Genomic DNA, 23,898 nt, shown 5'->3' on the forward strand with positions numbered 1-23,898 from the left:
ACACAAAAGGTCTTCAAGCAACTTACAACGTATTTAAAACATAAAAATACATCATAATATAAACACATTCCTCCCAAAACACATGCTGTTCATAAAAAATACACAAAGCAAGTACCACAGCAACAGCAGAAAGCAGCATGCAAACAACAGACAGCAATATTGTAGTTCATCAAAAGCCTGGGGAAAAATGTATGTTTCTACAGGGGGCTGAAAAGATGTCAACAAAGGTGCCAGGCAGGCCTTACTAGGGAGGGGGTTTGACAAATGAGGAGTAACAACTGAAAAGGCTCTTCCCTTATACTCTTTCCCATGATGAATCTACAGCAAACTGTTCATGCGCATGTGTGCACACATGTATTTGTATTTTATATTTTGTGATTGCTGATTTATTGTATTATTTTATGTTGTACACCGCCCAGGGAGCCTTTGGCTAAGGGCGGTTTATAAATAAAATAAAATAAATAAAAATAAATAAATAAATAAATTCCCTCCCAAATGACATCCGCCATGCTCCCTCCATGATGAGCTTCTGCCGGACCCTGAAAACCTGGCTCTTCAGGCAGGCCTTTTGGGTGGGTTAGATTTTAGTGTTATTGTTGGAATTTTAAGGTTCTAATGCAGCCTTTCCCAACCAGTGTGCCTCCAGATGTTGTTGGACCACAACTCCCATCAGCCTCAGCCAGCATTGCCAATGGTCAGGAAAGACGGGAGTTGTGGTCCAACAACATCTGGAGGCACACTGGTTGGGAAAGGCTGCTCTAATGTGAACTATAAGTTTTTATGTTGTGCGTCGCCCAGAGTGGCTGGACAACCAGCCAGATGGGCGACTAATAAATTTAATAAATAAATAAATAAAATAATTTGTTGAAATTAATTAAAAATCAGCCATGTTCACAGAGTACCTGTAGTCCTATTACTGACCTTGCTGCATAGTCTGACCTTCGTCTTCTGCAGTTTAAAAGTGAAAAAAAAATGCATGGCTGATTTTTAATTAATTTAAGAAATATAACATTGAAGTCTATTATAGCATCAGGCATTCTCAGTAAGAAGCAACTGTCAAGTGTTCTAAAAGCCAGACTCACAGCTGTTTGGCTTGGCTAATCAGGTGGCCACACCCACATAAGACTTTTATTCCACTTTAGACAGTCATGGCTTTTCCCAAAGAATCTTGGTAAGTGTAGTTTGTTAAGGGTACTGAGAGTTGTTAGGAGTCTCCTATTCCCCTGACGAGAGTTCCAGTGGCCAGAGTGGTTTAACAGTCAGCGCCTCTTCTGGGGATTGTAGCTCTATGAGGATATAGATAGATAGATAGATAGATAGATAGATAGATAGATAGATAGATAGATAGATAGATAGATAGATAGATAGATAGATAGATAGTTTATTACGACCATATGGTCAGCAAATATGAGGATATAGGGCATCTCCTGGCAACTCTCAGCACCTTCAGAAACTATCATTCCCATGAGCTGATGCACACCCCAGATAAAAATCCATGCCTCTGATCAGGTGATTGGTACTTCCTCAGCTAACAGAAATTACCATGTTAGTTTAGATCTTTCTACTGTTAGTATGCTTGTGTGAGACGCCACAGAAGATGGCAGTGCAGTCATCTCGATTCTTTAGTTAGGGATGAATAAATAAAAATGTTGCAGTTCTGGGACAGTCTGTAGAATATTATCTTTCTCCCAGTCACAACTTTAGTTCCACACACAAGGATGTATCAGCTTACCTTGGCATACCTGCATATTAGACGGAAGTATAGAATGAGTGTTCAGATGCAAATTGACACCCAGATTGCCTAGATTATAAAATTCCAGTTTCATGGCTCCGGTAGCACTTTTTAGTACAGAGATGTACAAGTAAAAAAATTGTTCTGCTGATTTGTATTTCATGATGAATAACAGCTTACATGAATAACATCCTGCACTACTTAGAATTATAGAAAAGTCTTATTAGAACATACTGTGATTTTACATACTGAATGAATCTTCATGTTTCATTTTAGAGATGAATATATTTTAATCTTATTATAAAGCTCTGCCACATATAGGGTGGTGTCCAATTAATGCTTCCCCTCTCCTCCTCAGTGCACACCCTGCCCCCTCCCTAAATCTGCTTTGTAGGATTGGGGGAACCCCTAGAACAGATTTAGGGAGCGTGCAGACAGAGGAGAGGGGGAAAGTTCCATTGAACAAGCAGAAATCCTTGTTCCTTGCGCTGATGGAACAATTTCCTTAGCTCTACTTTGGATACAACCCATAATTTCTACGCTACTGGATAATTACCAGGTCATATACAATCAGAGTTTTTAATGAAACGTTCTGGATAAGTTCTGTTTCTACTATGTCACCCCAATACGTCAGATTCCTTATGTGCCATATCTGAATAATTTGTTCGGCATTTCTGTGTTGCAAAATGCTCCCCACTGTTTCATTTTTAAAACACATCCTTAAAGTATGTTATGACACTGGGGATGTTGGAGGAATCCATCAGAAACAGACTATCAATCAGATTTCCTTCCACCCACCCATTCAACCACCATTGCGACTGTTGCTGTGAAAGCTATTTGCCTCAGTTCTCTGTGATGAACATTTTTTTAATATTGTTCTGCTGGAGTCCCAGATTAACAGCTGGTGGGTTGGAGAAGTGTCCATCCCTGCATTGCACTGTACCTCTCACTCGGGACTCCAGCAGAACATTGACATTCATTTACCTTAACCCTTTTCTGAGCATATGAACCTGAACACTACATAGCACACCAAACTGAACATCAGGAAAAAGGAGGAGGGCATGAGGCCAGAGAGAGGTAGGGGAGCTGGGGTCGGTGAGTGGGGAGGGAATAAGGGACTGTACAGTTTTGTTGTAACAATGTCAACTCATCTAAAAAAGAATATTGTAGAGTTGGGAAAGGTTCAGAAACGGGCAACCAAATGATCAAGAGGATGGAGTGACCCCCTTATAAGGAAAGGTTGCAGGATTTGGAGCTTTTTAATTTAGGGAAAAGGTGAGTAAGAGGTGTATTGATAGAAGTGTATAAAATTATGAAAGGCAGAGACAAAGTAGATAGAGAAAAGTTCTTCTTCCTCTCTCATAGTACTTGTGGACATTCAATGAAGCTGAATGTTGGAAGATTCAGGACAGACAAAAGAAAGTCCTTCACACAGCACGTAGTTAAACTATGGAATTTGCTTCCACAAGAGGCAGTGATGGCCACCAACTTGGATAGCTTTAGAAGAGGATTAGACAAATTCATACAGCATAAGGCTATCAGTGACTACTAGCCACAATGGCTATGCTGTGCCTCCATAGTCAGAGGCAGTGTTCTTCCAAATACCAGTAACTGGAAACCACAGGCAAGGAGAGTACTCTTACACTCAGGTCCTGCTTGTGGGCTTCCTGGTGGTATCTGGTTGGCCGCTGTGAGAAAAGGATGCTGGACTAAGTAGTCACTAGCCTGATACTGCAGGCTCTTCTTATCTTCTCACAATTTCTAGAATATTTTGAATAGTATTTTTTCAGTGCATTGTAATACAGCAGCTAATCTGGATTTAAGAGGAATGTAATGCCTTTTTATTCAAAGTTTTTAAACCCTTTTTTGAAGGATGAGCCTTAAGAAAGGAAGCAAGATTTTAAGAAGCAAGGGCTCCTGTGCACTTTCTCCATTAATAAAATAGATTACCTGGTTGGTTATAAAGCAATACAAATGGATCTCTTGCTGAAGTTGATTGTTTTTTCCATTACCATCTGCTTCCTTTGTATTATAGCAGGAAGATGCTTTTGGATCACATTGCCTGGTAAAATCAGAATGAAGAATAAAAGTAGACCATTAGCTCCTAGAAACTTCTCTCAGGAAGGCAAAAATCCTTTTTTCAAGAGTATTAGGTAACTCTTACTGAGTAGCATGCTACAATCTATGGTAAATTTAATATTAGCGGTGGGTGGTTTATGAGAGCAAAAGGGCCAGCAACCCATCAACAGCAACCAATCCCACCCTTAACTCCCAGTCACACACACCACAGGAGCATGAGTCCACTTTTCCTTACCGTTCTCCCATGATATAATCACTCTCTGCATGTCTTCCTAGGTGGAGTTTGCATTGCTTGGCCTGGCACTGCCCCACAACTCCCCAGGAAAATATGGGGGGACAGCTTTATTCAAACCATTTCCTATAGAAAAAATGTTCTTCAGGCTTGGTGACAAGATCCACTGATACTCCAAATAGCCTTCTTTCCTTAAGATTGGAAGCACTTAGCCCAAGGGTCGCCAACCCATTGACTACGGGCACCATAGTGGTGCCCCCACTAGATAGCCCAGAATCTGAGCTTTCGCTTTTTTTTAAAAAGGAGCCCTACTAGAAAACAAGTTGTGGAGCAAATTGTGCAGCCAATGAGTGAAGTCAGAGCTAATTGATAAATGAGTTGTTTGGACACCAGACAATATGAATCCCTGGGGTCCTAAAGAGCTGCTTTGCCATCTCTTTTAGTGCACTTTTCCTGCTTCTCTCCCCCCCCCCGTACTTGGAATCTCCATAGTTTGTCATTCCTATTTCCTTAGCAACCAGGATGCATCTTTCTTGTGCTGGGCTTGCCTGAGATCAGGTAGTGCCTAGAAATTATTTTCTGTCAATACCACTCCACAGTAAGTGTGGGTGAATGTTAAAGAACCTCCCTCCCTCCAAAAGGCAAATTTGGAAACTTTGCAAAGAGGCTTAAACATGTCTCCTGCTTTGCAGCAGCTAAAGACCAAGGACTCTAATATTAAGAATTCGCTGTATATTACCTTACAGTACAATGGTATACATGTCTACTCAGAAGTAAGTATCTTTATGTTTAACGGGGCTCATTTCCAGATAAGTGAGTAGAGGATGGCAGCTTAGGCTTTGATTTAGGGTTGGCAGTGGGGAAAAACAGGGTACTTGTACCTTTAACAGTTGCATAGCAGGCAAAAATTCAACATGTAAAACTTTCTCTATTATGGAAATACAATTATGAGAAAAGCTGCACCATGACTACTCTATAAACTTGTGTTATTCTATGTCCCCATAGCAGCCCTTTTGTAACTGATGCCCCCAGCACTCTCTCAAAATTATGCCCTCTGGTCCAAAAGGTTTGGTGACTCCTGATCTAGCTAATCTGGACCCAGTTATTTGCTGCAATTTGCATAAAGGGATCCTCTGGAAGTACTTCAAAATATTCGTACCAGTTTTACTCTGATTGTGTCCCTGGCCCAATCAGAATTCATTCAGGATGCTTCAACCAATTGCTTTGCTGCTGCTGTTTAGTTCTGAGATGGCATAACACACCACTTTAGAGACTGGCTGATAATCAGCAGAGGGAGCAGGCACAGAATCATAGAATAGTAGAGTTGGTGTTGGAAGTAGGGCAAGAGCAACTCCTGTTTGGGTTCTTTTATTTGTATTCCAGAACAAAGATAGAGTTAGGGTCCTCCAGCTGGCTAGGCTTGCCTACCTTTACCTGTGCTCTTCTCTACTTGACTTTCTTCTGTTGTAAGCTGATATGCTCAGGGAAGCTGACCTGCCCCTCCTTCCTTTGTCTTCTTCTTTGACTGTCCGAGGGGAGAGGAGACATCTTTATCTTTGCTCTCTTTCCTGAGCCATGAGGGCAATACCCAAGTCTGGGCATTGCACCTCCAACTTAATTAGTTAGAACCAGGTATGCCTTACCTATCTACTGTGTGTTTCTAGAAATAAAGTAGCTTTTCTTATTTTACTAAATCTTAAGGCTCAGTGATCTAAATGCAGGGTAAAAGCCTGCTACTTAAGTAATACACATACTTGCACACACGCAGCTCAGGCAGCTGAGGATCTCTGCATATATATACAACTTTCCGTAACAGTTGGAAGGGGCCTATAAGGCCATCAAGTCCAACCCTCTGCTCAATGCAAGAGTCCAAGTTAAAGCATACCCGACAGGTGAGTCCAGCTGCCTCTTGAATGCCTCCAGTGTTGGAGAGCCCACCCCCTCCCTAGGTAATTGGTTCCACTGTCATACCACTCATAACAGTTAGGAAGTTTTTTTCCCTGATGTTCAATTGAAATCTGGCTTCCTGTGACTTGAACCCTTTATCCTATGTCCTACACGCAGGGATGATCTAGAAGAGATTCTGGCCCTCCTCTGTGTGACAACCTTTCAAGTACTTTAAAAGTGCTAGCATATCTCCCCTCAGTCTTCTCTTCTTGTGGCTGAACATGCCCAGTTCTTTCAGTCTCCCCTCATACAGCTTTGTTTCCAGTCCCTTGATCATCCTCATTGCCCTTCTTTGAACCTGTTTCAGTTTGTCTGCATCTTTCTTAAGGTGCAGTATCTAGAACTGGATGCAGTACTCCAGATGAGGTACCCTGCTTGTTATTTCCCCCCCCCAGTTTGAGAAAGAACCATTGATAAGCTCTCTTTGAATACAATCCTGTAGTCACCTGTGGATCCACTTGATAGTTGTTCCATCCAGCCCACATTTAGCTAGCTTGCTTATCAGAATATCATGGGACACTTTGTCAAAAGCTTTGCTGAATTCAAGATATATTATGTCCACAGCATTCCCACAGTCCACCAGGGAGATTATCCAATCAAACAATGGGATAAGATTAGTCTGGCAGGATTTGTTCTTGATAAATCCATGTTGGCTTCTAGTAATCACTGCATAGATTTCAAGGTGCTTACAGACTGACCGCTTTATAATGTGCTCCAGAATTTTCCCAGGGATTGAAGTAAGCTGACTGGTCTGTAGTTCCCAGGTTCCTCCTTTCCCCCCTTTTTGAAGATAGGGACAACATTAGCCCTCCTCCTGTCATCCGGCATTCCATCCTCCCCAATTTTGCAAAGATAATAGACAGTGGTTCTGAGAGTCTTTCAGCCAGTGCCTTCAATATTCTAGGATGCAGTTCATCAGGCCCTGGAGATTTGAACTCGTTCAAAGTGACTGGGTATTCCTTAACCATTTGTCTATCAACCTCAAGCTGCGAACCTGCCCCTTCAACTTCATGTTTGCCAGGAGGACCATAGATCTTGTTTTGGGAGAAGACTGAGCCAAAGTAGGAATTCTACCACTTCTGCCTTTTCTTTGTCATCTGTTACCATTTTGCCATCCTCATTGAGTAGCTGTACCACCATTTATTTTTTCTGTCTTTTACTATGGATGTACCTGAAGAAAGCTTTTTTGTTGCTTTTAGCTTTAGCCTTCCTGATGCCATCCCTCCAATTCTGTACTACCCGTCTGTTCTCTTCTTTTGTGGCCTGGTCTTCCTTCCACTTCCTGTATGTATCCTTTTTTGTTTTCAGATCATCTTTAAGCTTTTCCTGAAGCCACAGTGGCTTCTTCTGCTCTCTTCCCCCTTTTTTCCTTGATGGAATTGTTTGCCATTGTGCCTTTAGAATTCCCTTTTTTTAGAAACTCCTATCTATCTTAGACTCCTTTTCTCATTAGGGTCACTTGCCATGGGACCATTCTTATCATTGTTCTGAGTTTTTAAAATGGACTTTCCTGAAGTCCAGGGTACACGTATAGCTACTCTCACCTTTTGCTTCCTTTAAAAAGCACTCAAGTATAGCATGGTCACTTTCCCCCAGAGATCTCATTTTATCCACTAAGTCATCTCTATTGGTTAGAATCAAGTCAAGGATAGCTAATCCTCTAGTTCCTTCCTCCACTTTCTGTAGGAGAAAGTTATCTCCAACACAAGTCAGGAATTCCGTGGAGGGACTGTGTTTGGTAGAATTTGTCTCCCAACAGATATTGGGGTAATTGAAATTCCCCATTACTACTACATCATACCTCCTTGAAACATTTGCAGTTTGCTTTTGAAAAGTTTAGTCTTCATCTTTTCCTTGATTGGGTGGTCAATAGTAGACTCCAGCCACCGTGTTGCTTTTATTCCTTGCCCCGTTTATTTTAATCCAGAAACTCTCTGTGGGGCTATCAAGTGCAATGCCCCTGTATTCCTGTGAAGGCATATATATAGTTAACATATAGCGCGACTCCATTGCCCTTTCTGTTCCGTCTGTTCTTTTTGATCAAGTTCGTATCCTTTAATCGCTGTATTCTAGTCATAGGAGTCATCCAATCAAGTTTCAGTTATATCTGTCGTCATATTTACTCTCCTGTATTAAGAGTTCAAGTTTGTCCTGTTTGTTTCCCATACTCTGGGCATTAGCATACAGACATCCAAGACCATGTGATTTACAGCCAGGCTTCCTTCCTACATTTTTATGAAGACTGTTACTGGGCCCCATTGGAGTTGTTCTCTCTTTTCCTGTGCATAAACCTTTGCCAGCTGTTCCTCCAAGTCTACATCTCCCTCCCCTGTAGGATTCAGTTTAAAGCCCTCCTGATGAAGTTCTCCATGCTGTGCCAAAACACATTCTTCCCAGTCCTTCTGACGTGCAACCCATCACTTGCCAGCAGTCCATCTTCCAGGTTATGTTGAATTCATTTAAAGGAGTGGGAGAGAACCATGGCAATATTGTTTTAGTTTCTGTGTAGCACTACAGCACGGAAATGTTTATCCTATTTCTGCCACCTGCCACCTCCTTGCCTTGCTCTTTCTTCCCCCTCCCACCCCTTAACATTTCTATTTCTTTTCCTTTGGTTCCTTAACTTCTCTTTCTCTCCACTATCCCCACTTAAACTCTCTCTCTCTCTCTCTCTCTCTCTCTGTGTGTGTGTGTGTGTGTGCGCGCCTATCAAGTGTGCTCTCCTACCCCAGCTCTATCTGCAGTTAGCTCCCTGTCCTCTGCCCCATCTTTCACCCCACCAGCCCCAGTAGGCAGCAGCTGACACTGTATAATAATTATTATTCCCAACTTCTTGGAAACGGTTTCAGTTGATGCGGCCTGATGACATAGACAAGGTAATTGCGATGATGCGGGCAGCAATGTGTCCTCTCGACCCTTGCCCTTCTTGGCTGATTAAAGCTTGCTGAAGGGGTTTGACCAGGGTGTGGTCAACACCTCATTGTGGGAGGGAGTAGTTCCAGCTGCTCCTGAAAAAGCCCACCCTGGACCCATTGGTCTGCAACAATTACCAACCAGTCGCACATACCCCCTTTTTAGGGAAGGTGGTTGAGAGGGTTGTGATGCAACAATTGCAAGTACTCTTGGATGAAACAGATTATCTTGACCCATTCCAGTCTGGGTTCGGGCCTGGTTATGGGACTGAATCAACCTTGGTTGCCCGAATGTATGACCTTTATTGGGAGAAGGACAGGGGGAGTGAGACACTTGAGCTCTCAGTGGCTTTTGATACCATTGACCATGATATGCTTCAGGGCCGACTTGGTGAGATGGGTATCGGAGGCACTGTTTTAGAGTGGTTCCGATCCTATCTCCAAGGCCGTTTTCAGAGAATAACATTGGGTGATTATCTTTCGGTCCCCTGGCAGTTGTGCTGTGGGGTGCTGCAGGGTACCATCTTGTTCCCCCATGCTATTTAACATCTATATGAAGCCCTTGGGAGCGGTCATCAGGAGATTTGGGGCAAGGTGTCAGCAGTACGCTGATGATTCCCAGCTCTATTTCTCTATAACATCTGAATCGGGAGAGGCCGTGCAAGCCCTGGACCGGTGCCTGGACTCTGTGGTGGGCTGGATGAGGCCAATAAACTAACTCTCAATCCTAGATGGATGTGCTGTGGGTTGGTGGTTCCCGAGTTCAGATAATTGGTCAGTTGTCTGCTTTGGATGGGGTCATACTCCCTCTGAAAGAGCAGGTCCATAGTCTAGGGGTGCTCCTGGATCCATCTTTGTTGGTAGAGGCCCAGGTAACCTCAGTGGCTAGGAGTGCCTTTTACCAGCTTCGGCTGATAAGACAGCTGCGACCGTTTCTGGACCAGGATAACCTGACCACTGTTGTCCATGTTCTGGTAACCTCTAGGCTTGATTATTGTAATGCGCTCTATGTTGGGCTGCCCTTGAGATTGGTCCAGAAACTGCAGCTGGTGCAAAATGAAGCAGTGAGACTGCTCACTGGGACAGGGTATTGCCAACATGTCACTCTGCTGCTGAAAGAATTACACTGGCTGCACATTTGCTATCGGGCCAAGTTCAAGGTTCTAGTCTTGGTGTACAAAGCACTATACAGCTTGGGACCAGGATACCTGAATTACCATCTTATCCCTTACATACCCAGTTGATGCCTGCGCTCTGCAGGTGAGGGCCTCCTGCAGATACCATCTTATCAGGAGGTCTGTTCTGCACAACATAGGAAATGGACCTTTAGTGTGGCGGCATCTACCCTATGGAATTCCCTCCCCTTAAATATTAGACAGGCGCCATCTCTGTTATCTTTTCAGCTCCTATTGAAGACCTTCCTCTTTCAGCAAGGCTTTTAAGTAGAGACCTTATTCCAGTCTGTGTCTGTGTTGGATTTGCTTTTTAATATGTTTTTAAATCTTTTTTTTAACAATACATTTTAACCTTTTTTTAAAGATGTCTTGAAAGCTTTTTTAAAAAATGTTTTTAAAGATGTTTTGTTTTAATGTATTTTAAAGTCTGTTTTTATCATGTTTTAAAGTGTTTGTGCTTTTGTTTGCTATCCTGGGCTCCTTATTATAAATAAATAAATCACACTATTAGTGAGCTCACGGTCATGAAGGGTATGTAGCCAAAGCAAGACGACTGAGAACCCCAAGGTTTGCAGAAGTACAAAACATATTTAAGAAAAAAACGTAAGGGGCAGCTACCTAAAAAAAAAAACTCCTAATGGAGGACTGAGTATGCTTAGTGCGTACAGAATGAATGTTAAGAGTCAGGAAGAACCAGAAAATTGGGAGGGGAATAGAGTATTCTGGGGAAAAAAGCATGGTTGGCTAGAACCCTGAACAGACACACTTCACACAGCAGGTCCCACTTATTTAACATCATTTTAATTAGCTAGAAGTTTTGGAATGCACAAGATTATATCACAGTCATCTTTTTGGTGGCTCTGATAAATGAAGGCTCAGATTTCTATTGCTATTGATGTATAGCACATTGAGAAAGAATTTGGAATATGACAAGGCTGTTTTCTGTCCAGCACTGGCTTGATTTTAAAAGATTTAATTATAACGTCGCTTGCTTGACTGACTGATTTTGAAAAGGCCTTTGTGAGCCTGAAGGTTATCAATTAAAATATCAATATCTCAGTTTGTGAGCTTAAATAACAATGTGTGCTCTTAGTCCATGCAGATTCTGGGGAGCAGAGGCTGCATTTGCCTGTATTAGCATAACAATCATTACTGAGCCATGCCTGGAGCGTAGGGAAAGCCCTTATTCCCATGGGTGGAGCTACAATAAGGAGGACAATTTGAATCGAGGATAATTTGATTATTTTCAAACCTGCTCCATTATTCTTCCATTTGTTTTTCGTTTAAGGACTTAATGGGGGTGGAGGGTGTTAGCAGGCAAAAGTTGTGTTTTTTTTAATAATAATAAAGAACTAGCTTTTGTTTTACTTATTTTAACATGTACATATTGGATCTAGCATCAGTTATAATAAAAATATTCAGTTCTAAATGCATTCCAGCTCCAAAATACACATATATCCTCTCCCCCCCTCCAAAATGATAATATTCTAACAAACATAAAAGTTGTTTTGTTACCATGGATAGAAGGGGAGTATGGCTCTTTCCACTGGAGTGTGCGCCTTGACATGCCTCTTGTGGTCTTCTGGAGCCATTTACCTTGCTAGCTGATCTGTGCTTGTAGCATATCAGTAGGAACTGGTTGTGAGAGCTCACTTGTGCACATTGCACATATTAAGATGCCTGGAAACAGCAATTTCTTATAGGTACAGGAGCTGTGGTATATAAGGGGCCATTTCATTTCAAGGGAAGAATCAGTTTAATGTGCACATCCCTTTTACATATTCAGTGTGCTCATTACACTGAAATGAAGAATGCAGCATAGGCAATAATTCCTTGTGTTCATTAGCCCTTTATCATCTCTGAATCAGGGCAAGGGCTTTTAAAGAAGGGAAAGCCAGGGACTCACAAGATATTGATTTTCCCCACAGTGAAAGTATTGGTAACATTTCAATGCTGTCTTTACCAATTTCTTTTATAAGTCCACAGGTTTTATAAATAATACTGCATTGATCTTGAAGCCTTTTACTTTCACATATATGCTACTTATTTGTGCTCCCTATGTCTCTTTTTTATGTTCATCTGACTCGCTCTTTACAGTGTAGATTTTCATCTGTTTAAACCATTCTGTTTTGGGGGGAGGTTGCCTAGTGTTGTGCAACAGAAACAGAATTTGGAATGTTGTGTTTGTGGTGATACTCCCTAATACTGTCCCGTCCAGAGCCGGAACTATGAGGCTGAGATGCAGGTGCAATTAAATCTCGTTTTATTAAAGTAATGGATACATCAAAGGCATTGAGTTTCATAGAAAAGCCTGCACTAACTCACTAAAATCCCTAACTACACTCTAGACATGCTCTGTGGCGTATGAAGGAAGTTGACACAGCAGCTCCCTACTGTAAGTGGCAAGCTTAAGTAGGGAACGTTTTCGATCGTAATCTGTGACTCCTTCATAAGTCCTGTCTCTGCCCTGTCCGTTTCTCGCTGCGGCGGGAGCAAGGTGACGGAGGGCGTGTCTCTAATGGCTCATCGGAAGACACCTGAGTAACGGGCTCGAGGTCAGGGGGCTGTGTCACGCTGGTGGCATCCTGGGAACTGCTTGGTAAGGAAGGGGTTGGCACTTTCGCTGGAGCTTCCCCCAACAGGTCCTCAGTAGCAACTGGGGGCGGCGTGCTCTCCTCCTCGGAGATCGCTCCATCCATGGGAACTGGCTGGAGTTCAGGATCGCTTCCCCTCCCCCCAAGGTCCCGCTCAGACTCAACAACTCCCAAGTCTTCTGTGTCTTCTGGCAGCGGAGGCGCCTGAAACTCATGCCTCCCCCTTCCTGTCCCTTCTGGGAGAGCTGAGGCTCAACAAATACTAGGCACATTTCATTTGTGAAATTGTTATTTGTGTTACCAGGTTTGGGTTTTCCATGGGTTTATAGTGGCATGACAGCGTCTTCGGTGAGGCTTTAATTGTGCTATACAGCTTTTGTCCCTGTCCCCATTACTTTCAATGGCCCACAACTCTCTCTATATCTTAATTATTTTTGTACTTGGGTTTGTTTGTTTATAGAGATATTTGTACACTGCTATTTCATTTTTTAAAAAATCAAAGTGGTTTACAACAAATAAAAAAACCCTGTACAGTAAAAACCATTAAAAATACAGTAAAAACAAAGGTCAACTATTGTAAAAAATACATCATCTTAATTGCCTGCATAAGGCTGGCGGAAATGTGTTGTGCGTAATTGCAGAATCCTTAGCCTTAGGATAAATCTGTTTTTAACATTAATATGCAAAAAATAACACCATTTGAATAGTTATCAAAATTGGCGACTCTATTCCAAATATGCAACACTCAAAATATTTGAACTGCATAAGCAAATTCATGCACATATGTGCAATTTGCCTAATTCTCTGTGTAGTATTTAAATTCTTTATTAAAGTTATCTAATTTTTTTTGGTCAAAATTGATGTTTTGGTGTGCTGAATGCCTATCCCTGCTTTCATAAGCTGCACCAACTTAAATCTCTTTAAATAAAGTTATCATTTACAATGGATGGAGTATTAGTTATTTTTTTACTATGAGAAAGCACTCTCCTTGTTAGTGTCCTATCAGATCTTTCTCCATTGAGTATTGTTTTGGTTTGCTACAGGGAAAGCCAATTTCTGGAAGCCTGTGTGGCATTGGTCCTCTTTTTTCCATTCTATTGTTTTTGGTTCCTTATACTGTTAATACATTGAACCTTTCTGAATGTCAGAAGAGGCAGCAGGTGGCATTATTATAGGCTTGGAATCTTGCATCTTTAAAGTAGTTTATATCTCTGGATGGAAAACCTTTTCATGTTGCTTGCTGTTGAATCAGTGCTCTGTATTGACACTGTTATCGATGCTTGGGCCCTGCAATCAACACTATTGCAAAGATGTTTAGATAGAGGAGGAGAGAAATGGCTAGAGACAGCAGGTAATAAAGTGTCCCCTAATCAGCTAAGATTATTCTTGACAGAGAGGTTTGCTCATTGAGAGAGCTTATCGGCAGAGAGCTTTCTTTCCCTTGGTTCCTTCCCATTTAGTGATGTTGTTTTAAGCCAAACAAGGAAAGCATTTTAGATCTTTTGCTGACTTACTAATGAATCATCTTGCATTCCCTTGGGTTGAGTCCAGCTTGGAAAAGATGTAGAATGTTGTTTTCTGTGTGCATTACGTGCTCTAGTTTCAAGATATTATAATTTATAAAACCTTGCCTAGTGAAAATGCAAACAAAGTCATATCTCTAGGGCATGCAGAATGGAAAGTGTTGCACATTACAATCAGCCTCTTCTGAAGGTTCGTTTAATGTCTTGTTGTGCTCTTTTGGGAGGTTGGCTGGGAATTACTTTTGAAATACATTATTCATATAAGTAGAGGCATAGGGAGAAGTTACTGAATTGTGATTTCTGTGGGAAATCTACTGTTGTGAATTGATGCGTGCATTATTTATATCTCTGCAGTAGGTCTTTACTGCATAATAGAGACATGAAATAAACACGGCAGCCTGTAGAGGGGAGCAGTGAACAATTTGCTCTTCCTGGGAAGTGAATAGTGCCTGACTCCTTTAGATAACCCAAATCGTTATATGTCCAGTGCATTCAGGCACCTGGTGGTATTTAATAATAACTTCATATTCTGCAAGTTCAGCTATTGAAATAAAAATGCTAACAGCAGAAATTCAACATGCAAGACTCACGCTGCAATCATATACACCCTTACCTGAGAGTTAAGTCCTATTTACAGAAACTGGTTGAACTTGTTTCTGAATACATGTGTATAGGATTGCTCTGTTAATTAGGCTTGAGATGGCAGATGTTTCAATTTGTTTTAGCTTCAAAAGATCACTTGTACAACTGATACCAAGACCACTTTTTGTCTCTCTTGAATCTGTGAATATGGTTAATGCAGCATTTTATATCCCGTCCTTTCTCCTGAAGGAGCACAGGGTGGCATTGATGACAGATGGAACTTAATTTTATAAGAGGAAAGGTGACAGGGCTGAATTCAGCCTATTACTTTCATCCTCTTTCCTGGAAACCCTAATCTAAGAGATGGTGGTTATGATTACCATATTTCAGCACTGCTTTATTATTTCACAGGTTTGAGTTCCGGCAATGAAATATAGATTCCAGTGCTACGTCCTGGTTAGCCACAGGGCCAAATCAGACAGTCAAGCCAGGTAAAAGCACGAGACTCATTGAGGGTCATGTGCTTTACACATTACCTATTTGGGGGAGGGACCATTATTCAATGGTGAGAGCACATTTTTGCATGTAAAAGATCTGAGGTTGCTTCAGTCCTTGACATCTCCAGTTAGAAGTAGTATGTAGCAGATGGGGGAAAGGGCTTTATGTTCGAGACCCTAGAGAGCTGCTTTCAGTCAGAGCACACAATATTAGGCTGGCTATACAAGTTGCTTGACCTGGTATAAGGGAGGTTCCTGTTTCTAAGGTTCTGTCTTATCTTTGTTGTAACCATTCAATAACTTCAATGTTATTGGAAAGGGAAAAGACTCATTTCTTCTCTGCTGGGTGCTCTATTAGGTCCTTGTACTCTGAGTAGGCATAAAGAGTTCTTCATAGTCCACACTCCCAAGGCTATTGTGGGATCCCTTCTTCTCCAGCCAGACTTCTGGGAACACAGTATCTAGATTGAATTTAATTATGTGACCTTCCTGAGTTGCCAGAATGCGCTGATTACACTCAATAACAATAAAAATAATCTGTGAACTCTATTGCAAATTGCCTGGAACATTCAGGTTGACAGTATGCAAAACAAGGATTTGTACCTCAGTGATAGAGGACATGCTTTGCATGCAGAAGGTCCCAGATTCAGTCCCTGATATTTACAGGTGGGGTCAGGAAAGTCTACTCTCTGTTGTCATGGAGAACTGCTGTGAGTCTGTGTGGACAATATGGAGCTAGATAGTCCAATGGTCTGACTCCGTATAAGGCAGGTTTCTAAACAGCTGCAGACCTGCTGTTAATGTTGAATATATGAATACAACAAAATGCTATGAATTCAAATAACTGAATCTGTAAAATAGGAGTGCTAGCTACCTACCTTACTTGATTGTTGTGTTAGTGGATCATTATATAATACTTTGCACATTAAAATGTTATTAACAAAAATTAAGTCTCCTGTTGCTTGCTTACTTTTCTTTAAAAAACAGCCATTATTGAAGTCATGAAATCCTCATGGGTTAGAGCAATGTATGGATTCATATCTGTCACTTCACATGTAGTTGTGGTAAAATTATTGATAAAACTATTCTTGTTCCTTTTCATATGACTCTGCTGTGTGTACCTTTTTGGCCAGCTCACTCCTTTGTTACAGATATATAGTACAATCCACTGAAAACTAGATTTTTAACAAATTTGAAATCAATGGGATGAGTATTTTGCTGTGCTCTTCAATTATATAGATTTCAGTAGGGTTTACATATGTCTTACCTTGTGCTGGATTGCACTCACAATTCATTCACTCCTGCTGGTGATAGGAAGGTCGGTTGTATTCTGAACTTTTCTTTTTTATAAGATTTCTGAGGAAGCATTTAAAGCTTAGTGTGTGCATATATCTAAATAATAGACAATAGCAAGTTCCAGTAGGCATAGAAATATTTATTGAAGCAAATAAACTGCTACTCCCCCAATAAATCTTTGTGTAGTTGTTGTAACTTCCAATAGTCTAAGAGCTTGGAGGTGATATTGGTCTGTTTGTTGGACTACATTGAAGAGGTCAAGGCTGAATTTTGCATGCCTTGGTAGCCTTCTATTATAAAAACCCTCATTTTTATTTATTTATTTATTTATTAACATAGTTATAGATTGCCCCATCATATAAAATATCAAGATGGTGTACAGTAATATACATAGGTAAAATACAATGTAAGATGTCAGAAAAACAATACAAAATAATAATAAAAATGACTTGTAGGATAGAGGTAGATATTGGAAATATAGTCTGCCTGCTATTCTGACCTTTTATGGGTCATTTATAATAAAATCATTAACTTGCCTTGACACAATAGCATTGGAACAGGAGGGGAAGTTGGTTGTGTTGTGTTAGTTGTATTGCCTTTGTGTGAAAATTATAATTACCATTGCACAGGGCCCACTTTTGTTGTTTGCTAGTATATTGGTTTCTAACAGCATAAATACTGTGATATACCCAAGCTTGTTTGGTATTGAGATTATGAATGGAGCTATGTGCAATGTTATATTCAGTTTATATCTGTTGATGTCATGCATTATTGTACCTCACTCATCCTCATTTATTTTTTGCCGAAGTTTGTCCACTACCTCCTGTGGTGACTCATGGAGATTATATTTGCCATCCGCGGCCTTGCGAGCATTACAACCATGGAACTGTGGTTGAGTTCTATTGTGATCCTGGCTACACTCTCACCAATGATTACAAATATATCACCTGCCAGTATGGAGAATGGTTTCCATCATATCAAGTATACTGTGTCAAAACAGGTAATAAACAACAATATTTGAGAATCCAATACAGACGTGAGAGTTAGACAGTAAACATTCAGGCGAATAGGAATGGAAAGATGGGGTCCCCATTGAATTGCAAAATATCTTATCAATGTAACATTAAGTGTGCCGTCAGTTGTGGTTATTTTATGTATATTTAGTTTGCAAATAATTTGGAAAGGAGATATATATATATATAAATAATGTGTGTGTGTGTAAAATGAATGTAGGTATCATATATGAGCATCATATCTGTGGATGAATCTTTTTTATGAATTTTTTATTTGAGATTTTTCAGCAATTACAAAATTAATAAAGAACTACGGATGGTATACCCCTCTAAGCAAAACACGCTCCACCTTGTTAACTCCTGTGGATGTTTCTGCCTCTAATACAAAGTAAGTACTAAAGTTATAACCTAACACAACACTTTTTCATTGCCCTTTGTGCCACAGAACAAACCTGGCCAAATACACAGGAAACTCTTCTGACAACATGGAAGATTGTGGCATTCACTGCTACCAGTGTTCTTCTGGTGCTTCTGCTAGTTATTCTTGCCAGAATGTTCCAGACCAAATTTAAGGCACGCTTTCTTCCAAGGTTAGTAGTGCTTTTCTCTCTCTCTCTCTCCCCCCCCCTCTCTCTCTCAGCAGTGTAGTACTTGATCCTGCATCTGGGAGCTTGATTTGGGATGGATATCATTTATAGGTAGCATATAAAACAATCTGCCTCATTGCTGGACAACAGTATGCTTCAGTGGGCGAATGCAGAGTGTTTTACAAATAAGGCAGAAATTCTTCATGTGTGTGTAGGAAAGCTGCACCTGTTGATATTCTACCTGGACACACCCACCCCAGCCCAATGTCAAGCTGACAAATCAAGGCAAAATGTGGGTGCATAGAACTTAATTTTTAATCAAGAGTGTACAAAATCTTAACTGCTTACAAGGCACAGGAGTTAAGGCATTTGTCTTGAAAGTGTCTTTAACTCTCATCTTCAGCCAAAGCTGAATTTCCTTTATTTTTAAGAAGAAAAACTACAGAATTCTATTATTATTGTTATATTAAAAGGATGGAATAGGATCTTAAGAACATAGCTCTTCGACATTTATATTGTAAATGATGAAAAGCAGCTGAAGGCTCCAATCCTATGTGTATGAGGCGTAAAGTTATTGAACACAGTGAACCTTACTACCAAACTACCATGCATACCACTGGGCTGAAGCACAGATACAGGAAGTCTGAATTCATGACCTAGTCTGTCTTTAGCTGTTTCTTCAAATAAAGTAGTTTCTTACTCTAATTTCTCTCTCTCTGTCTGTCTCTTAATTATACGGTCAATTCCACATTTTTTCCACTTTTATGAAATTAATGTTCTTTTATGTCTTTACTTTCCTATTACATAGTCTAATACAGTATGTAAAAGATGGGGAAATCACTCAAGAATTTGTTTTTGAACATAAAGGTACAGAAAAGGGTACACTGTAATGTGATATACTTTACATGGAGTAGCCCTTGAAGACAGTTTTGAAACTCCAGCTGGTTCAAAAAGCAGCAGCTAGGATCTTAACTAGGATAGCCCACTTAGAACATATTTTACAGTTCTGACAAGCTACCAGCTCATATCTCAGCTCAAATCAAAGTGCTGTTTGACCTTTCTGAGTCCTACATCCTTCTGGGAGGAAGGGTGGGATATAAATTTAATAAACAAATAAATAATATATTGTTTGGGACCCAGGTACCTAAAGGAACACCTTCAACTTGTCTAGAAGTTGAGATCTTCTAAAAAGGCCCTTTTCCAGATACCCTTACCATCAGAGAAAAAGATGCTGGCGATCAGGGAGACGGCTTTTTCAGCTGTGGCACCTTGGTTATGAAACTTCCTCCCCAATGAAGCACACTTGGTGACTACATTGTTATCATGTAAGCCCTCGACCAAAACTTCTCTCTTCCTCCAGGCTTTTTATTTACTATTTATTATGTAGCTTATATATATATATATATATATATATATATATTGCAGACCCCTCTTGGATATATATTGTGAAGGGTGGTCAACAAAGCAATAAATAAATAAATAATGTATTTTCACCCCTCTTATTTCAAACTAGGGGTGGCTGCAGGCTTTATAACTTGGCTTCGGTGCTCAGTGACCTGGTGCTAATGACCAAGACAGATAAATATACAGTGAAAATAACTTGAGATTCCCTGACTGTCCAGCCTAGGATTTCCCATCCTAACGTGTAGCCATGATTCTGGGAATCTCAATGTAAGCTGATACTCCGAATGCAAAGTGAGGAATACAGAGAGTTCCTTATCTGTGCCACCCGGCTGCTTGCTTTCCATCTCTCACGTTTTCCTTGGTTTGCTAGAGTTATTTACTTGATTGTGACAAAGTGCACACGACTATCGGTCTGAATAGATGCATAGGCAAATTTGAAGCAAATATTAATGATGCACTAGCTTGATTTCAGGTTATTAAAAACTTTATAGTTGGGGAACCATATCTGTTGCTAGAGGATGATACTCTGTTGTCCTGACTCTCTCTCTCTCTCCTCTGCCAATATAGAAGTGCTCAGGAGAATTGCAGCAGTGGCCCTGACTTTGTGGTGGTGGATGGTGTTCCTGTTATGCTACCTTCCTATGACGAAGCTGTGAGCAGCGGATTGAATGCCTTGGCACCAGGATGTGTGTCCCCTGCAGGACAGGGGTATATTTTGCAGGATGATGATCAGAACCCTCCAGCTTATCCTGGGCCAGATGATTTGGACAGGTTGCCCGCAGAATTTGATACCTGTGACAGCATTTCAGGCTCTTCTGAACTTCTTCAAAGTTTGTACACATCTTCTGTGTGTCAAATGGGAGCACATCCTGTCTCAGAGAGAACTGATGCTATCAACAGCACCACTGGGGAAGTAGCATCAACCAGCCCAAGCATTGACATTGCAGATGGTAATTTTGATTTTTGAACATTATGTGAGTGCACTTTAGTGTCAGGTGTTTTTTTATATGAAGAAGCCATGAAATTGTGCTTTGGAGAAGGAACCTAAACTCGTATTGGTCTCACTTCCTGTTCCGGCCTTTCTCTGTTTTGCTCCTGACTTTAAAAAACCCCCAACAAATTCTTTACAACTCAAAGTTTCACCACCACCTTGCATCAGGTTCTACCAAGGATTTGTGTCTAAAAATTCCTTGATGGCAGGAATGGGTTAATGCATTCCCCACTGCAAACTACTGAACTTTCACTGGAGGTCAGTTTAGCTAGTTTTCTTGGATACATCAGAGCGTGGCAAATCTTTAAAAAACTGTGGAGAAACTGAGTCTGGGCCTGAAGTACGAGGTAGCTGTTTAACCATTTCATCAGCCTATGCACCAATTCTTTTTAAAATAATAATAAGGAACACACACACTGAATCACAATAAAATTCAACATAGTATCTGCCTAGTATTCTTATCAAATACTATCAAAAAGAACAATCCAATTACCTTGTTATAATATTGACTTTTCTCAACATGCAGTGGTGTATTTCAATGATCTATGCAAAGCTGACTGTGGTTTGTGTAATGCTCAGAGTTTCAGAGTCAGCCAATAGCCAACTGGTGTCAGCTATCTATTATGGGTAGGGGCAGATTTGCAACACTTATTCTAATTAGGACATATCCTGGACCATTTAGGATCCAACATTTAATAGGCTCTGCAGCCAATTTTTTTATGATGATGTGATTTTTGGCACCTTAAAATTTGGCTTGCTGAAGGTTTGGTGGCCTTTTAACCCATTGGACTGCTTTACACAACATACGAATTAAATGACCTGGAATTAGTTGTGAATGTATGGCAAGCTTCAAGCACATTAGTTGAGTGGGGAAAATTCAAATCTTACAGTTAAATTTCATTTTTAAACTAATCTGGTGTAAGAAAGAATAATCAGAGGATGGCTTCACTGCACAGTCACCTGCAAAGTGCTTTGAACGATTAGGCTGATCTGTATGAAGCCACCTACTGTACATGTCACTATGTGATAAAGTAAAAGAAAAAATGGGTTGCCTGAATCCATGCATAATCAAGTGCCTTAATCTCTTAGCAGCAATGGCTCTGTTGGTGGCATGTTGTAGCAAAGTAACATTTCAGGTTCTCCTTTCAGAGAGTTCACTATTAAAACCCAATTAACTCTTTCTTTTATTTTCTAGAAATTCCATTGATGGATGAAGACCCTTAATCTGCACAAAACTTGCTCATTACTTGCTCACACCTTTGTGGGGGGAGGGTAAAAGAATCATGCACATATGTATACAAACATACCTATATATCTATATAAATATCTATATAAAGACTGATTCAATATTGTGGGGAGGGCATTTTCTGTTTTTATACATTTCCACATTGTGATGTCACCAGATTTTTGTGCACATATCTTAATCAACTTTGGGGTTGAGAGCATCAGCTATTCAACGACAGCTTTACAAAATGAATCCTGAGGATTTGATGAGACTAGACACTGCAAAAGAACTATAGATTTATGGAATAGTGATGAGTGTATCTGCATCGCAGGAAGTCTTAACAGCTCTATAGAAACACCAATGAGAGTGGTTTGTGGCACAAGTACAAACTGCCTTAAGAAAGCATGTCAAATGATGTAAATTTGCTTTATTGAAGTTGCTACATATTTATGATTGACCACAATTTACAAAGGAATCCTAATTTATGGGGGAGAAATAAACAGCATTGAAATTAAAATCGGAAAGGGTCGTTCCTGAACGGTCTGTTTTAACCAAGCTTGCAGAAATAAACTCTTGTTTAGCGTATCTCGATGTCATTTAAAGAGGTGCAGCAGGAAAGAACTTTATTATTCTGGGAAAACAAGTAATAAAAGGAAAGAAGAGGCTCCAGTCATGATTCTAAAGGGTTTTTCAAAAACAAAGGAGATAAAATAGAAGCATTTATGAAACATCATAGTTACATTGCATTTGACCTTTTTTTTTTTCTTATTGGGTGTTCCAAGTTATAAACAAAATAATCAAGGCCACAGTTAGGCAAATGTTGAAATGATACTATCTCACACTCTGTTTAATGAACTCAGGTGGGTGAGCGCCAACAGGATTGAAGTCCAAACAGGGCCAATGAGAAACAAGAGAAAGGTACTGACATGCTCAGGTGAACCCACGGTATACAGAAGTACAAATTCCATGCCCCACTGAGGAATGAGCATGCTCAATGTGGCATCCAAGAATTATGGAATGTTGAATGTCAGCTGGAAAAGGAAAACATAAAACTGGGGGGCGTGGAGAGAGTGAATTGGCCTTTTTGCACTCTTTACATTCTGGAGGAAGACATGGCTGGCTGGAGCTCTGAACAGGAGCACTCCTACTAGGAGACGATTCATTGTAAAATTCTGTTGCAGGTTTCACTTGTGGTGTATATATCCATTCAGAAGATATTATAATCTACCACACTCACTTAGAACATGTAAGGATTAGTTATTTGGAGCAGTGTAATGGAATCAAAGTATTGTTGAATTTTAGTGTGTCACCAATAGTTGAACTTGGTAAATCCTCTGTTGCCATCTTCCTGTTCAGTCCTATAGTCTGATTCACACAAGTATCAACTTAGAAGGGTGGCTATTATGGCATGCAAGTGATACAGAAGTCAATAAATAATTATCTTTTTAATGAATTTAAAAGCCCAAAGTATTTTGCATATCCTATCTCAGTCATCCTTACAATACCCCTGGAGTAGGAATCAATAGTAGCATGCCTACAGAGGAAGTTCTGTTGGGAGATAACAGTATTACCAGGCTACTAGAGTATTTGTGGCGAAGCTGGGATTTGTATAAAGAACTTCATAAATAAGAGCCATGCTACACATGACATGATCAGAAAAGGCTGTAGTTCAATGACAGAGCTCATACTTTTAATGTAAAAGGGAAGGTTGGGAAAGACTGAAACCTTGGACAAGCACAGTGTAAGCTGAGCTAGATGGATCAATGGTCTGACAATTTGGATAGCTTTCTATTTTCCTTCCTATTTATTTATTTTTATGTTACATACTGTATATAGCCTGGCATTTTGTGTTTCTGTCTTCAAATTCCTCCCTACTCCCAGTCCAGACTAGAACTATGCAGGGGGGGGGATTAACCTTTTTATCCTGTTCCATGGTTGCCATTATTGTTATTTTTTACTTGGCACAAGAGGGAAGCATTGGTGCAATTTCTGGGAGGAAAAGGACAGGTGTCTCCTCGCTACATATAAGCTGTTGCTTCAGCTAATGCTATAAATCCAACTCAATTAGACTTTGTGGTTCTGCACTGAAGTATTTACAAAGAAGCACAA

The 23,898-nt window shown here is 40.4% G+C and overlaps 1 protein-coding gene across 18 annotated transcripts in view; it reads left to right on the forward strand.

Moving 5' to 3' along the window:
• SUSD4 (sushi domain containing 4) overlaps positions 1-22,313 on the forward strand; it is a 191,277-nt gene extending 168,964 nt beyond the window's left edge. For 17 of the 18 annotated variants that reach the window (XM_061625092.1, XM_061625094.1, XM_061625093.1 and 14 more), the window contains 4 exons: positions 17,378-17,569; positions 18,028-18,172; positions 20,141-20,523; positions 21,760-22,313. In XM_061625092.1, coding sequence (XP_061481076.1) covers positions 17,378-17,569; positions 18,028-18,172; positions 20,141-20,523; positions 21,760-21,788 — 749 coding nt within the window. In that variant the 3' untranslated portion in view covers positions 21,789-22,313. Of the gene's footprint in view, positions 1-17,377; positions 17,570-17,861; positions 17,971-18,027; positions 18,173-20,140; positions 20,524-21,759 lie in introns of all 18 variants that reach the window. The other variant, XM_061625097.1, reaches the window with a different exon arrangement.
• The last annotated feature ends 1,585 nt before the right edge of the window (positions 22,314-23,898 follow it).

The sequence above is a fragment of the Rhineura floridana genome, chromosome 4, assembly GCF_030035675.1.
Source record: "Rhineura floridana isolate rRhiFlo1 chromosome 4, rRhiFlo1.hap2, whole genome shotgun sequence".
NCBI classification, from domain to species: domain Eukaryota; kingdom Metazoa; phylum Chordata; class Lepidosauria; order Squamata; family Rhineuridae; genus Rhineura; species Rhineura floridana.